The sequence below is a fragment of the Neomonachus schauinslandi genome, chromosome 8 (assembly GCF_002201575.2).
Source record: "Neomonachus schauinslandi chromosome 8, ASM220157v2, whole genome shotgun sequence".
Taxonomy (NCBI): domain Eukaryota; kingdom Metazoa; phylum Chordata; class Mammalia; order Carnivora; family Phocidae; genus Neomonachus; species Neomonachus schauinslandi.
In genome coordinates this window covers 60,503,098-60,516,920 of record NC_058410.1, presented here as the reverse complement: position 1 = coordinate 60,516,920, position 13,823 = coordinate 60,503,098, and the positions used below count along the sequence as shown (strand labels likewise).

The 13,823-nt window shown below is 36.2% G+C and overlaps 2 protein-coding genes across 7 annotated transcripts in view; one reads left to right on the top strand and one right to left on the bottom strand.

Annotated features, from left to right (window-relative positions):
- PNISR (PNN interacting serine and arginine rich protein) overlaps positions 1–13,823 on the bottom strand; it is a 28,175-nt gene that overhangs the window by 10,702 nt on the left and 3,650 nt on the right. For 2 of the 5 annotated variants that reach the window (XM_021693644.1, XM_044917640.1), the window contains exons 2-6: positions 7,367–7,446; positions 5,586–5,704; positions 3,976–4,164; positions 2,385–2,608; positions 752–923 (exon numbers count right to left, since the gene is read on the bottom strand). In XM_021693644.1, coding sequence (XP_021549319.1) covers positions 752–923; positions 2,385–2,608; positions 3,976–4,164; positions 5,586–5,673 — 673 coding nt within the window. In that variant the 5' untranslated portion in view covers positions 5,674–5,704; positions 7,367–7,446. The remainder of the gene's footprint in view (positions 1–751; positions 924–2,384; positions 2,609–3,975; positions 4,165–5,585; positions 5,705–7,366; positions 7,447–13,823) is intronic. The other 3 variants (XM_021693645.2, XR_006540483.1, XM_044917641.1) reach the window with 2 other exon arrangements.
- Positions 11,267–11,858, top strand: LOC110583653 (transcription factor BTF3-like). Of its 2 annotated transcripts, XM_044917643.1 has the most exons (2): positions 11,267–11,651; positions 11,709–11,858. In XM_044917643.1, the coding sequence occupies exons 1-2, from the start codon at positions 11,267–11,269 to the stop codon at positions 11,753–11,755; spliced, it is 432 nt and encodes a 143-aa protein (XP_044773578.1). In that variant the 3' UTR covers positions 11,756–11,858. The 2 variants fall into 2 exon arrangements, with proteins under 2 accessions (XP_044773578.1, XP_044773577.1); XM_044917642.1 differs by having other exon boundaries at positions 11,267–11,858.

The window sequence follows — 13,823 nt, the reverse complement described above, 5'->3', positions numbered from 1 at the left end:
AAAATTAAAGAGACAGTAGTAGTGATGTGGGCTAATTCCAAGCCAAACTCTTACACTACACTGCTTCCTAAAATACGAAAACAGAACAGAGTCAAACCAAAGCACAAGTCTATTTTCACACTGAGAATTCATCTGAACAAGTATGGTTCCCTAAGTTAAAAAAGTTAGAATCTTCTTAAAATGTCTACTTTGTAATAAAAAGTTAAGACTTGAACATTCTGGTCTATTAAGTGTTCGATTTGGATTTCTAGATATAAAGTAGTGTAAGTTTGTAACTTGTCACTAGGCCTAAATTAGTTATGTTAAAAATTTAAATCTTCTGCCAAAATATTTCTGGAAATTTGAAATAATAAAAGGAAAATGAATCTGACATTAGTGTATCAGATGAATGGAGAGTGGAAAGAGACCAGAGACAGAGAACAACTAACAGGTTTTAAAAGGGGGAAATGTTCATAAACTGGTATAATGTATCAAATTATCAACATTGAAAAAATATCAAGATGCTATGGCCATGATAAATTTACAATTTATCACAAAATTTGGAGTTTAAGGTAACAATATTTTTTAAAGAAAATTATTCAGAACTTTTTATATTTTATACCAGTATCCTTTTTGTAACTTAAAGGGTTATGACTATAAAATGATAGGGTTTTAAACTATCAATTCCTAACATATCAGAAGCATGAGAACTATTTAAGATACATGATCAAGAAATCATGCCAACTGTGGTTCACTAAATTTAAATAGCTACCAATTTGTGGAGGCTCCTGCTTCACAGGAAGTGCAATAGGTGATCTCTGCCGATCCCTGAATGATGATGGCCTTTCTCTTCGATTCTGGGGAGGTGCTGGAGGTCCTGGAGGTCCTGGTTGCCAATAAGGAGGATGAAATCCACCTTGCGGTGGACCAAAAGCAGCCCCATGCTGAAAGAGTATTGCAGTTTATTTTTCTTCACATTAATACAATATACTCTCTGGGATACACGTGTGTTATGAACTGGGACAGTAGAAATCCATGTGTGCAGCAAATCCAAGAATTCCATGGTTCTAATATCCACCGATATTTCTGTAGCCCCAAGAACCTAGGCTTACTCTTCTTAAGAAAGATAAAGATTTTCTGCCTATGTAAATGCAAAGAGCCATCTAAAATTCAGCTAGTACACTATTTCCAAGAAGTATAGGAAAGGATATATATATATATGACCTTCTTCATTCTGAATCCATTTATAAACTAGTCCTTCCACTACCAAGAAATTGTCAATTTTTCTATAACTAGAAAATACAAGAAAAAAATTTTTAAATCAATTCTAAGTTATTTCTTAGGGGAACCTGTTTCTATAATCTTGCAGTAAGTATCTATTTTAAGCAAAATAAAAGTTATTGAATCATTAAATATTTTTTGCAATTTTGCTATTTTCAGAGGCTTTTCTAAGCCCACTGCCAACAGAGCTCTCTGGCTTGTTAGCATAGGGATCCATCAAGATAATAGGGTGTAAGTAGAAGCTCCCTGCCACTACATTTCTTCAAAACCAAACCAAACAAAAACTGTCATATCTGTATACCAAGTATGAGTATACCACACTTATCTGAATATGTATGAATAAAGATTACTCTCAAGGTAAATACTGGTTAAATTTATGTCCATTATTAATCTAATTAGTGAAATAATGTAGGAGTTTTTTCAAAATTTTGAATTATGATCGCTCAGTTTATAAGGTAACAACTGCAATCAGTTATTTCAAATGATACCTAGCACTGCAGTTTAAAGGTGGACCCTTGGCAGAGTAGTTAGAGAAAATAAAGCTCCACATAATGTTACTATTCCCCATAGAGTTCTATGTCCCTAGGAATGAATTAGATGCTACAAAGGAAATTATGTACAATTCCATTAACATGTCATGTCAGAATGGGAAAAAAAAATGACATCACTAGAAGTCGTAATTCTACATAGCAGAAGGAACTGCATTTAGGAAGATACTCTGTTCTTCATGTATTTTATTCATGTCTTATCCATAATCTATTATTGACAAATAATGTATTCAACTACTGTGCATTTTCTAAACTTTATTCAACATTTAAATATACCATTTTGAAATTATTAGAAAACAAAACATCATATAGCTATTGCACTTACACATTTTTCATTTTCTCCAAACTTTTCCCTAACAATCCTTTATATCATTCTCCTAAGCAAATCAAAAACCAGAAAATAAGAATCTAATGATTTTAATACCCAAAAATTGATAACTTTTCTAAGACATAATATACCCTTATCTGTACAAGACTGAAAAGTGAAACACAGATCTTAGGTACTCTTGATGAGACACTTCCAAAGAATGGATTACGTGCACATCTACAATATTAAAGCAACAAAATATCTTTCACCTGATAGTCAAACTGGTTCACTGGCCCCACTGCAAAATTATCGGGTGGTCCACCAAAGTTGTGATTGTTCTGGTTAAATATATGCCTGTTGTCAGGGGCAAATTCCCCACTGTCCTGACTGTTGCTGTCTTCGGAAGGAGGAACAATGTCCATTGGGCCTGGTGTTGGTGGCATCCATGGCTGATCTGGAGGGGGGTGTGGGGGCTGCTGATGCATTCCCCATTCTATTTAGGATTTAGGCATAAAAACATTCAACAGGGGGTTATAACAAAATCAACACGAATTTTTAAGATCTCAAGAAAGATTTTTCAGCAAAGAAACAGATTTAAAAATTTATGACTTCTTGGTCAAATTCCTCTTGTATATCTTAAAAATAAGCAATTAAACTAATAAATAATTCAAATGAGCTAACTCCACTCTAATTCATATCCTAAACATATAGAAATCAAATGCCTGAAATTATTTTTTTTAATAAATGTAACAAAATCCAAAGCAATTTTTTTGTTGAATTTTTCTATTTCTGTTCAATAACAACACCATAAAAAATAACACCTTGAGATTTTATATATAATTTTTTTCTTCCATGAACACATTTATCCTCACAACATCCCTGTGAGGTAGGGAGAAATCAGGTATTATTTTTGCCAATTTAAGGAGGGGAAACTGAGGCACACAGCGGTAAATCACTTGCCCAGGTCACAAAGAAAGCCAGTAGAATAAAGTTGGGGAGTGGGAATGCCAGGGTGAGTCATTTATGAATTTGAACTTGGGAACCAAAACATTTTCAAACTTGGGGAAATTTGGTGTAGCTTCAAGAAAACTAGAAATAAACTACCTCAGAGTATCAAAGATTAGAATATTCATTATTCTTTTAAAAGTGATATTAGAGGATTATCTCCTGAATTTTCCACTCTTACATTGAGAAACAATAATAAGTATCAACAGGGAAAGGGAGATTAAAACTTCACCATCAGCATACTCAAATGTAAGATTCCTCCATAAATGTTTTGAAGTGACTATTAAAAATAATAACACAAGACATGGAAAACTGAACTAGCATCAAGAAAGCTAAATCATACTGTGAATTAAAAAAGCAAACAAACAAACAAAAAAGTAAAACAGATAAAAACTTATGGAAGATCTTCACTATCTGAAAAAAAAGGGAAGAAAAAGATGGGTGGATGGTAGGGGCAGAGTATATTTGACAGAGTAATCTGTCACATAGTGACACAGTATTTCTTTAATTAGAGACTAGACATGTTTTGCTCTGCCAGTGCTGCTTCTGAAAAGGCCAGAGGTTGCAACAGAGAGACATAGAATGCTCTCTTCCCTAGATGCCAAGTGAGGTTTCCAGTGTTCCCAGCCCCTGTCAGCCTAGGAATGAAGAACCAAGAAAAGAATCAAACTGAGTGCCACAATGCTAGCAGATTGAGTACAGAATAACTTTAACCACAAAATTAATGAAACTGCCTATTCTTTAAGGAGCATTAATTTCAAGAAGTCATAAAACTAAGCAAATTAAACAGTTTAATTTAATCCACATTTTATTTTAAAAATAATCCTAAAATCTGGATAACATGAAACAACAAACCTGGTTGCCACATTCTGTTAAAGTTTGAATCCCCTTGAAAATTCCCATGATTGTTTGGACCAGATTCCATTGTAGACATATCTTGTCCATTTGGCATCATTCCTGGTGGTTGTTCTACCATACTTTGCTGCCCTGAAGCTTCTCTTTGGGCAATCCAAGCTTGAGCCAATGCAGCCCAGTCAATCTGGCCTAACATAATTTAACATAGCAGAATTTAGCACTCAGAATTTAAGAGCTAAAAGGAATAGTGCCTCTATGTAAAACAACCGTCTCAGTTATTCCTTACTAGAGATTTTAAATATTACAGAATGTTATGGCTGGAAGGATGCTTAGAAAATAACCCATATCCAGGCTACAAAATAATTTAACAACTCCACAAAAACACTCTTAATGATTTCTAATATTAATTCATAAGAAATTTATCCCTTGTACCTTAGTTTAGTCTTTTAAAAGTCTTTTCTTTTTTTTAACTACTGTAAAGACAAACAATCAAACTCACTTCTTCAAACAGGTCCTACCCAGGCCTACACTGGATCTTAAGACAGGAGAAATACAGTTATCTACCCCTGTTCCTCCTCACCATCACCCTTCTTTACTATGGCTCCCTTCTCTAGTCAAAACACATCTCCTTAGTCATTCTTTACTCAAAATGTATTGCCCTGCTATCTTAAAGGTCCTCTTCCCTTCTCCAATATCTATACATAACATTTTAAAATCTAATATTATAAATAAAGGAAACAAAGTAGAATAAGATGTTTTTTCACATCTCATTAAGATTAAACAGGTATTCTCATACATTTTGGTGGAAACATAAACTGGCATAACCCAGGTGGAGCTGAACTTAAGCAATGTGTATCTAAAACTTTTCAAATGTGCAACAGTGATGTAAGAAACCTAGTTCCTGGATTTTTTTTTTTCCTCAGCAAATAACTGGACAAGTAACAATGCAATGACATGTATACAAAATTATGGTAATTATTTTAAAAAGTAAAAAGCTACACCCAATCATCCAAAAGTGATTTATTAAATTACAGTACAGTCCTATAAAAGAATGCTATCTATGTAGGTATTAAAAAAAGAAACAATCAGATTAACCCAATAAAAGCAGGGCAGTGGAAGGGTCATATCAATGAAACAAAACTGGCCATGAGTTTATAACTATTAAAGCTAAATAATAAATGGGGGCTCCCTATATTCTTTTCTACCTCCATATACGCTTGAAATATTCCAAATGATATATATAGCATACCATCAGGTGACTATGAGCTACATAGAATTGTAAGATTTGGAATTAACAACAGAAGTGTGTTTTACTTAAGCAACACATTTAAGGAAGATTTTTCTCTTTCTTTAGAAAAACAAGAACTAAATCAGTTTTGAAAATGTAAAATATTCATAAAGCTTTCTACTCTTTGGGGAAGTCCTCCAAAGAGAAATCCATTCCCTAATATGTATCCTATAGCTATATTATTTATGAGAAAAGATAAAATTTTGTTCATAAAATGCTCCAATAAATCAATCCCAATTCCATTTCCCTGAATCCCATCGCCTATCTCCCACTCATCTCTATCTCCCCTTCCCCAACTTCCAAATTCTATTTGTTTCCTTACTTGGATCCTGCTGGTGCTGGAATGACTGCATCCACTGTTGCTGGTTCAAGGGCCATTGCTGCCAAGGCTGTCCTCCTTGATCCCACATCCTGCCTTTTAAAATATATTTGATTTTCTACCTTTAACAAAATAAACAGTCAAAAAATGAGAATGAGAGTTCTTGAATTTTAAAAGCTCACACATCAAAAATTATCATAGGATGATACAGTTATGTGATTAGAGCTCTAAAATTCTGGTCAACAGGCTGCCAGAGGCTACTGAAATTTTTAGGTTGGCAAGCAAGAGTATAAAATTTCATGTTAATGGTGGTGTCAGAGCTTGATAGCAAGCATAGCTCTAATCAATTTAGCTCAAAAAGATGGGGAAAAAAAATCTATTTTTTTCCAATACAGATCTCTGAAAATATAGTTATCTTAAAGATTATAAGGAAAAAAGTGATTTAGTTTCTCCCCAACCAAGACTCCCTACAAAGGGTAACCAAACAACAGTTCCAGCTGAGGAAGGAAAACTCATCCTTACAAATAATTACAGCTAACAAATGCAGAAGTAGAATAGAATTAGAATGATGATGATGAATGAAATAATGAACAACTGATTCAGGAAATCTTAAAAGTTGATAGGAAATCAAATTCAAAGGTTGCTGAAATATCACCCCTACAAGACTATCAGGAGTCTCCTCTTGGATATATTATGTCCCCAGAATCACTATGAATATTTTCACCAAAAATGTCTAACTGAATCCATTTGAGCTTTTGGATCTCACTTCCAGGATAAGGATAAAGAAATTACAACGAACAAAAGAATGACATAAACTGTATCAAAAGAAACAATCAGACAAATCCAGAAGGTGAGACAGTCTACAAGACCAAGTTTCTTAACATGTAAATAGCATGGAAAACAAAGGGAGAGAGAATATACGTTAGTAACTACTCAATCTAGGTGATAGGTGTGGAGGAGGGGTTTCATCACACTAGTCTACTTTTCTCTAAATTACTTAGAAAACTTTCATAATAAAAAGTTTAAAATTCCTACAAGTCTAGTATATTTGTACGTTATCCAACACTGATATACAACCCTGTTCAAGAACCAATGACACACATGGTAAGTAGGGTATGTTTCTTCATTTTTAGCATAGAGCAGGCATTAAATAAATTTTTACTAAATGAATCTTTTTAGACTGACCCTTTCCTCTATTCTGAAAACAAGACAAAAGCAAGCCTCAGCATTGCAGGATCACAAAAAATAAAAAAGCCAGATTAATAAGGAAGTAAGAAATACCCACTCAAATAGGACAACTGGCTGTTAAATTCAGTCTCTTAAGAGTTTGCAGCTCTAGTCTTTGCAGCATTCACAGAATGTTACAGAGTTCTATCAATGGCAGATCCTGACCTTTCAGCTGAAGAACACTGTAAATTAGGAAAGATGCATTCCTTTGTTACCTTGACTTTCTTAATAGTCAAGTGCACTTGACTTCTAGTTACACTAATACGGTCTATTATAATGGCATCACTGGAATATGGCAAAATAGAAACTCAGCAGCACCACACATAAGACCAATGACTGGACTGGGTATCAGTTCCAAGCTACATATGCTGCTGCTTCTAATCTCTCTTCAGATTTTCTTTCTTCTCTCCTTTTTCCCCTCTCCTCTTTTTCAATTATGCCTTTAAACACTTTAAAAGCTAAATGACTTACTAGAACCCTTCATAACTTTAATTAAAAGGTAACAATTAACAAAAGAGGAACACCCAGAAGAAATACCAACTGCTATTTTGACTGACCTCAGAGGTTCACCTTCTGTTTAAAATTTAGGTTGATTCAGACTACAGCTTGGAAGCATAGCAGCAAGATTACTTATGCCCTGAGGGGGGGGAAAGAAAAATAGTATATGTTTACTCTTAGATTATGAAGAGTTACTAGAATAAAAATAAATTCTAGAGATGCAACATCAAAGTGTGATCATCTCCAAATTAATCTGGAGCTTTTTCTTCCATTAACTTTATAATGAGAAACTATTTACCATTTTAAAGTTAAGGGAAATTGGTACATCACAAATAAGAAAGCAAAACTTAACATTTTTTTCCTCTCAAAATAGCTTTTTATCTACTGGAACAACTCATTAATACAAAATACTGTCAAACAATTTAGGTACTGTCATACATGCTGAGAAAAAAGGAACAACAAACATTTGAAAAGACGATCTCATCCACCTGGTATTAACTTAAATGGCACAAAGAAGTAATAAAATGCTTTAATTTAAATTTTTCTATAAAATTCTAATTTTAAAAATTAACACCAGCAAGGTGAAAACAATTTGTCCCTCGAACGTTTGCATTTTATTCCCATTAGATCAACAGCTTTTAAAAGTTGATAGAAAGACAAATGTATTCTTTTTATCTTCCAGCTTCTTGCACACAGCAGTCACTAAATACCAACTGAGAAAATGAACTGTCTCTGGCTCCTTCTATTTACTTTTAAAGGTTATCGATAAGGAAATGGTTGTATTTATGAGAACCAAAAAGCTGGTGTAAGCATGGTTTGCTGTGTTTTCCAAAGCTCTAATGGTATATCAGAACTCAATGTATGGATTTTTCTGTCATAGGTTATAAACTCATACAACGTAGGCATTATAACTAGCTCTATACAGTGCCTCCTAGAGTTGCGAAGAGATGTGCATTCAGTAAAACCACGTTAATGATGAAAATGATGTGTACTGGGGCGCCTGGGTGGCTCAGTCATTAAGCGTCTACCTTTGGCTCAGGTCATGATCCCAGGGTCCTGGGATTGAGCCCCGCATCGGGCTCCCTGCTCTGCAGGAAGCCTGCTTCTCCCTCTCCCACTCCCCCCGCTTGTGTTCCCTCTCTCGCTGTGTCTCTCTGTGTCAAATAAATAAATAAAATCTTTAAAAAAAAAAAAAAGGAAAGAAAATTATGTGTACTTACTCCCTACCATAATTTCCAATACAGATTTACTTCTCTAAAAATCACTCCAAAGTTACTTTCACTTACTCATGTTTAATGGTTGTCATAAACAACTTGTTCAGTTCTTCTTTTTAGTTTCTGACCATCACCTGTAACCTGGACTTCAGAGCACAAGCTCTGGTTCATGATGCCTACCTAAACCATTCACTAGCTGTATGAACATGGGCAAATTAACCACTCTCTAATTCTCCTTTATCTCATCTGTAAAACAGAGGACATAGTGTCTACTTCATAGAGTTCTTGTGAGGATTAAATGAGAAACATATGAAAACTCAGCAAAAGAGCCTTCAAAAAGTAGTGCTTAATATCACCACAAAGACTTTCTCAGTATCATTTTTGATAGCACTCCTCAAGTTTACAAATGGGCTGGGGGGGGGTGGGGAGCGTGGGGTTGGTAATCAAGCCAAGCCATTTTTACTCAACTCTCTTTTCTTCTTTAAAAGCAATTTGAGACTTAACCAGATTTCATTTTATCTTTGGAAAAATATCTTCCTGTCCCTACCTTTCACAAGATCATAAATTGAAGCTTTTATTATTTAAAAAAAAAAAGAAGAAACTTCAAAAGTTTTCCTATGCTCAATAAGTTTTTACTTGCATATTTTCAACAGATTGATTTGTATTACTTGTAGCCATTTTTGTTTGTTGAAACCAGTCACTTCTACTTTAACTATGTTTTCCAAGGCTTCTTAACCCCAAGTTTTTATGGAAGCTACTATTCATATATAGTGTTTAATACACTTAGGCTGAGAAAAATACAAAAAGAGATGTGAAATTGTGAGAAGCAGAATGGAATAAAAACATAGCAAAGAAGGTGACAGTAAAAGTCAAAGAAGTTAGGAGGTATTTAATAAAATGCTTCAATTAAGTCTGCAGTTGAGAAACTTGACTTGGCCACAGAGGACGAGTGGTGAATGAGGGAGTAGGTAAAATACCCAATAGTCTTTTGTGGAGACAATTTAGCGTTACCGTATTTTAGCAAAATTGTAAATGCACATCCCTCTGACCTAGCAATTCTACTTAAAGAACTTAAACCATAGAAGAGTATACTCACCAGGTTACCCAAAAACCTGCAACATGTTTATAACTGGGAACATCTGCTTTTAAGGTCACTTTTAAGGCAGAGATAAAAGTGAACCATACAGTCGATTGTTATTCAGCCATTACAATGAGTTAGATGGACTTTTATATGCTGACATATACTGATAAATAAACTGCCTTAAGAAGTGAAAAAAACTGGGTCGCCTGGGTGGTTCAGTCATTAAGCATTTGCCTTCAGCTCAGATCATGGATCCCAGGGTCCTGGGATCAAGCCCCGCATCAGGCTCCCTGCTTGGTGGGAAGCCTGCTTCTCTCTCCCCCACTCCCCCTCATGTTCCCTCTCTCGCTGTGTCTGTCAAATAAATAAATAAAATCTTTTAAAAAAGTGTGATACACTATGAATAATGATCCCATTTGAGGTTTTTTCTTATTAGGAATGCAATTTAGGGGCACCTGGGTGGCTTAGTCAGTTGGGCACCTGCTTTCGGCTCAGGTCATGGTCCCGGGACCCTGGGATCCAGCCCCGCGTTGGGCTCCCTGCTCAGTGGGGAGCCTGCTTCTCCCTCTCCCTCTGCCTCTCCCCCTGCTTGTGCTCTCTCTTTCTCTGTGTGTCAGATAAATAAATAAAATCTTAAAAAAAAAAATGCAATTTAGGAGTGCCTGGATGGCTCAGTCAGTTAAGCGTCTGCCTTTGGCAGGGTCCTGGGAGCAAGCCCAGCGTCAGGCTCCCTACTCATCAGAGAGCCTCCCTCTCCCTCTACTGCTCCCCCTGCTTGTTCTCTAATAAATAAATAAAATCTTTAAAAAAAAAAAAAAAAGAATGCAATTTAGGGGCGCCTGGATGGCGCAGTCACTTCTGACTCTTGGTTTCTGCTCAGGTCATGATCTCAGGGTTCTGGGATCAAGCCCCATGTGAGGCTCCACGCTCAGTGCAGTCTGCTTAAGATTCTCTCTCCATCTGCCCCTCCCTGCCCCCCCCCCACACTCTAATAAATAAATCTTAAAAAAAAAAATAGTATAGAAAATTCCTAAAATTACAAAAAAAGTTTAAAAACTGGTAAGCTCTAGGAAGTAAAAACAGAGATCAGGAAATGTTAATTATTTTATATCTTTGTATTCTTTGAATGATTTTACCATGAGTATTTTTATTTTTTTTAAAAGATCTTTTTGAGAGAGAGAGCAAGAGCAAGCAGGAGAGGAACAGAGGGAGCGGGACAAGCAGACTCTGCGCTGAGGGCAGAGACTGATGTGGGGCTCAATCCCATACGCCTGAGACCATGACCAGCCAAAACCAAGAGTTGGATGCTTAATTGACTGAACCACCCAGATGCCCCATGAGTGTGTATTTTTTTTTTTTTTAAGATTTTTATTGTCAGAGAGAGAGAGAGAGAGAGCACACAAGCAGGTGGAGAGGCAGGCAAAGGGAGAAGCAGGATCCCCAGTGAGCAAGGAGCCCAATGTAGAACTCAATCCCAGGACCCTGGGATTATGACCTGAGCCAAAGGCAGATGCTTAACCAACTGAGCCACCCAGGTGGTGTCCCAAGTGTGTATTTTTAAAAAATAAGTCTAGGGGCGGTGTGCACCTAATCTCAGCTGGTCCACCCGAGACCCCGAGCGCCAACCCTATTCCCCCGTGCGGTCCCATTTCCGCTCCAACAAGATGAAAGAAACTATCATGAACCAGGAGAAACTCGCCAAACTGCAAGCACAAGTGCGCACTGGTGGGAAAGGAAATGCTCGCCGAAAGAAGAAGGTGGTTCATAGAACGGCTACAGCAGATGATAAAAAATTTCAGTTCTCCTTAAAGAAGTTAGGGGTAAACAATATCTCTGGTATTGAAGAAGTGAATATGTTCACAAACCAAGGAACAGTGATCCACTTTAACAACCCCAAAGTTCAGGCATCACTGGCAGTGAACACTTTCACCATTACAGGCCATGCTGAGACAAAGCAGCTGACAGAAATGCTACCCAGTATCTTAAACCAACTTGGTGCAGACAGTCTGACTAGTTTAAGAAGACTGGCTGAAGCTCTGCCCAAACAATCTGTGGATGGAAAAGCACCACTTGCTACCAGAGAGGATGATGATGATGAAGTTCCAGATCTTGTGGAGAATTTTGATGAAGCTTCCAAGAATGAAGCAAACTGAATTGAGTCAACTTCTGAAGAACATAAAACTTGAAAAAGTTACTGGGAGCTACTATTTTACATTATGACTGCTTTTTAAAATTTTGTTCGTGGATCTGATAAAATCTAGATCTCTTATAATATTTTTAAGCCCAAGCCCCTTGGACACTGCAGCTCTTTTCAGTTTTTGCTTATACACAATTCATTCTTTGCAGCTAATTAAGCTGAAGAAGCCTGGGAATAAAGTTTGAAACAAGGTTAATAAAGTTCTTTGCCTAGGGAAAAAAAAAAAAGTCTAGGGGCGCCTAGGTGGCTCAGTCGTTAAGCGTCTGCCTTCGCCTCAGGTCATGATCCCAGGGTCCTGGGATTGAGCCCCGCATCAGGCTCCCTGCTCCGCAGGAAGCCAGCTTCTCCCTCGCCCACTCCCCCTGCTTGTGTTCCCTCTCTCGCCGTGTCTCTGTCAAGTAAATAAATAAAATCTTCTTAAAAAATACAAATAAATAAATAAATAAAAATAAGTCTATAGATCTTTAAAGAATCAAAGGAAGCTGATCAGCACAGTCATTGATACAGGCAATAAACATCACATAAGTAATATAACCATGAGACTTTGGACAAATTAGCTGACCTCTGTCTCATTTTCTTATGAAGGATTTGGAGTAAATTTCTATAATCTAGTCCAAAAAGGGTATCTCTGGTCATGAGAATAAAATATAGAGTTATACTGAATTTTGTAAAGGGACAGATTTTAAGAAAAGACTTAGTATACTCAAATATTTAATATAAACTTTTATATGTTTCAGCATTTAGCACAATGCTTGATAAAGTATTTCATCAATTAATTCTTGATTAAAGAACATGACTAATTATACGTGATTTGATAGAAAGGATTTAGAAACCCCACACTTTCTTCATCTTCACCATATAATCTTATTTACTAATAAACATAACTACAAAATCTGGAAAACAGGAATATGAAGGCACATATGGCAATAATAAAAAAATTTATCTTGTAATTTCAGTATTTTTCAATGAAATAACAGCCCTATATCCTAACAGCCTTGTAGCTTTAAAACTGACATTTAAACATTGGTTTAATAATGACTTAGAAAATACTGATAACTGTGAGTGGTAAGTACATTAGGGTTCACTACACTCTACCTTTTGCACTGTTTGAAAATTTCCATAATAAGTTAAAGATGATGCAGTATACAGTTATAGAGACTTACAATGAATTTTCATTTTTTTTCTTTCCCCAAACAAGATCTTCTTTAGGGCAGAGTCTTATAATTATTTCAATTCTCCATGGTGCTTTGTCCATATTAAGTAGTGAAATACTTTACTCTTCACTAAAATTTATTAACAAGTACACTAATATTCAATGAGGAAAGTAACATTTATTACTGCTATTCTGATTTTATAACATCAAAAATCAACTCCAAGTTATTTGTCCTTCCTTTAGCCTTAATTTTAAAGATCTCAGGCTCAACTCAAATTTGGAAAATTTGATTATAGATCAGCCAGGCTGGAAGCCTTTTCCTTTATGGGATTAAATTAACTGCTATTTCCTTGGAAACAACTGGGATTTAGGAAAAACTGAAAGACCAATAACCATGGTTTGCATCAGATCATCCAAGTTATCACATATGGCTGGAAAATCTAGTTTCTGACTATGACCAGTGTTATGGATTGAACTGTGTCCCCTTAAAAAAGGTATGTTTAAGTCCTAGCCACACTCCCATAAACTATGAATGTGACCTTATCTGGAAATAGGGTCTCTGCAGATGTATTCAAGATGTGAGGTCACACTGGATTAATGGAGGTCCTAATCCAATGATTGGTGTTTTTATTAGAGACACAGACACACACAGGGAGAACACCATTATGACCACAGAAGCAGAGACTGGAGTGATGTGTCTACAGCCAAGGAAAACCAAGGACTGCTGGGCACCACCAGGCGCTAGGAAGAGACAAAGGGGCAAGGAAGGATCTTCCTCTAAAACAGGGGTGGGGAGTTGGGAGTGGAGCAAGCATGGCCCTGCAGAAACCTTTATTTCAGACTTCTAGCCCAGAGAACTGTGAAAGAATAA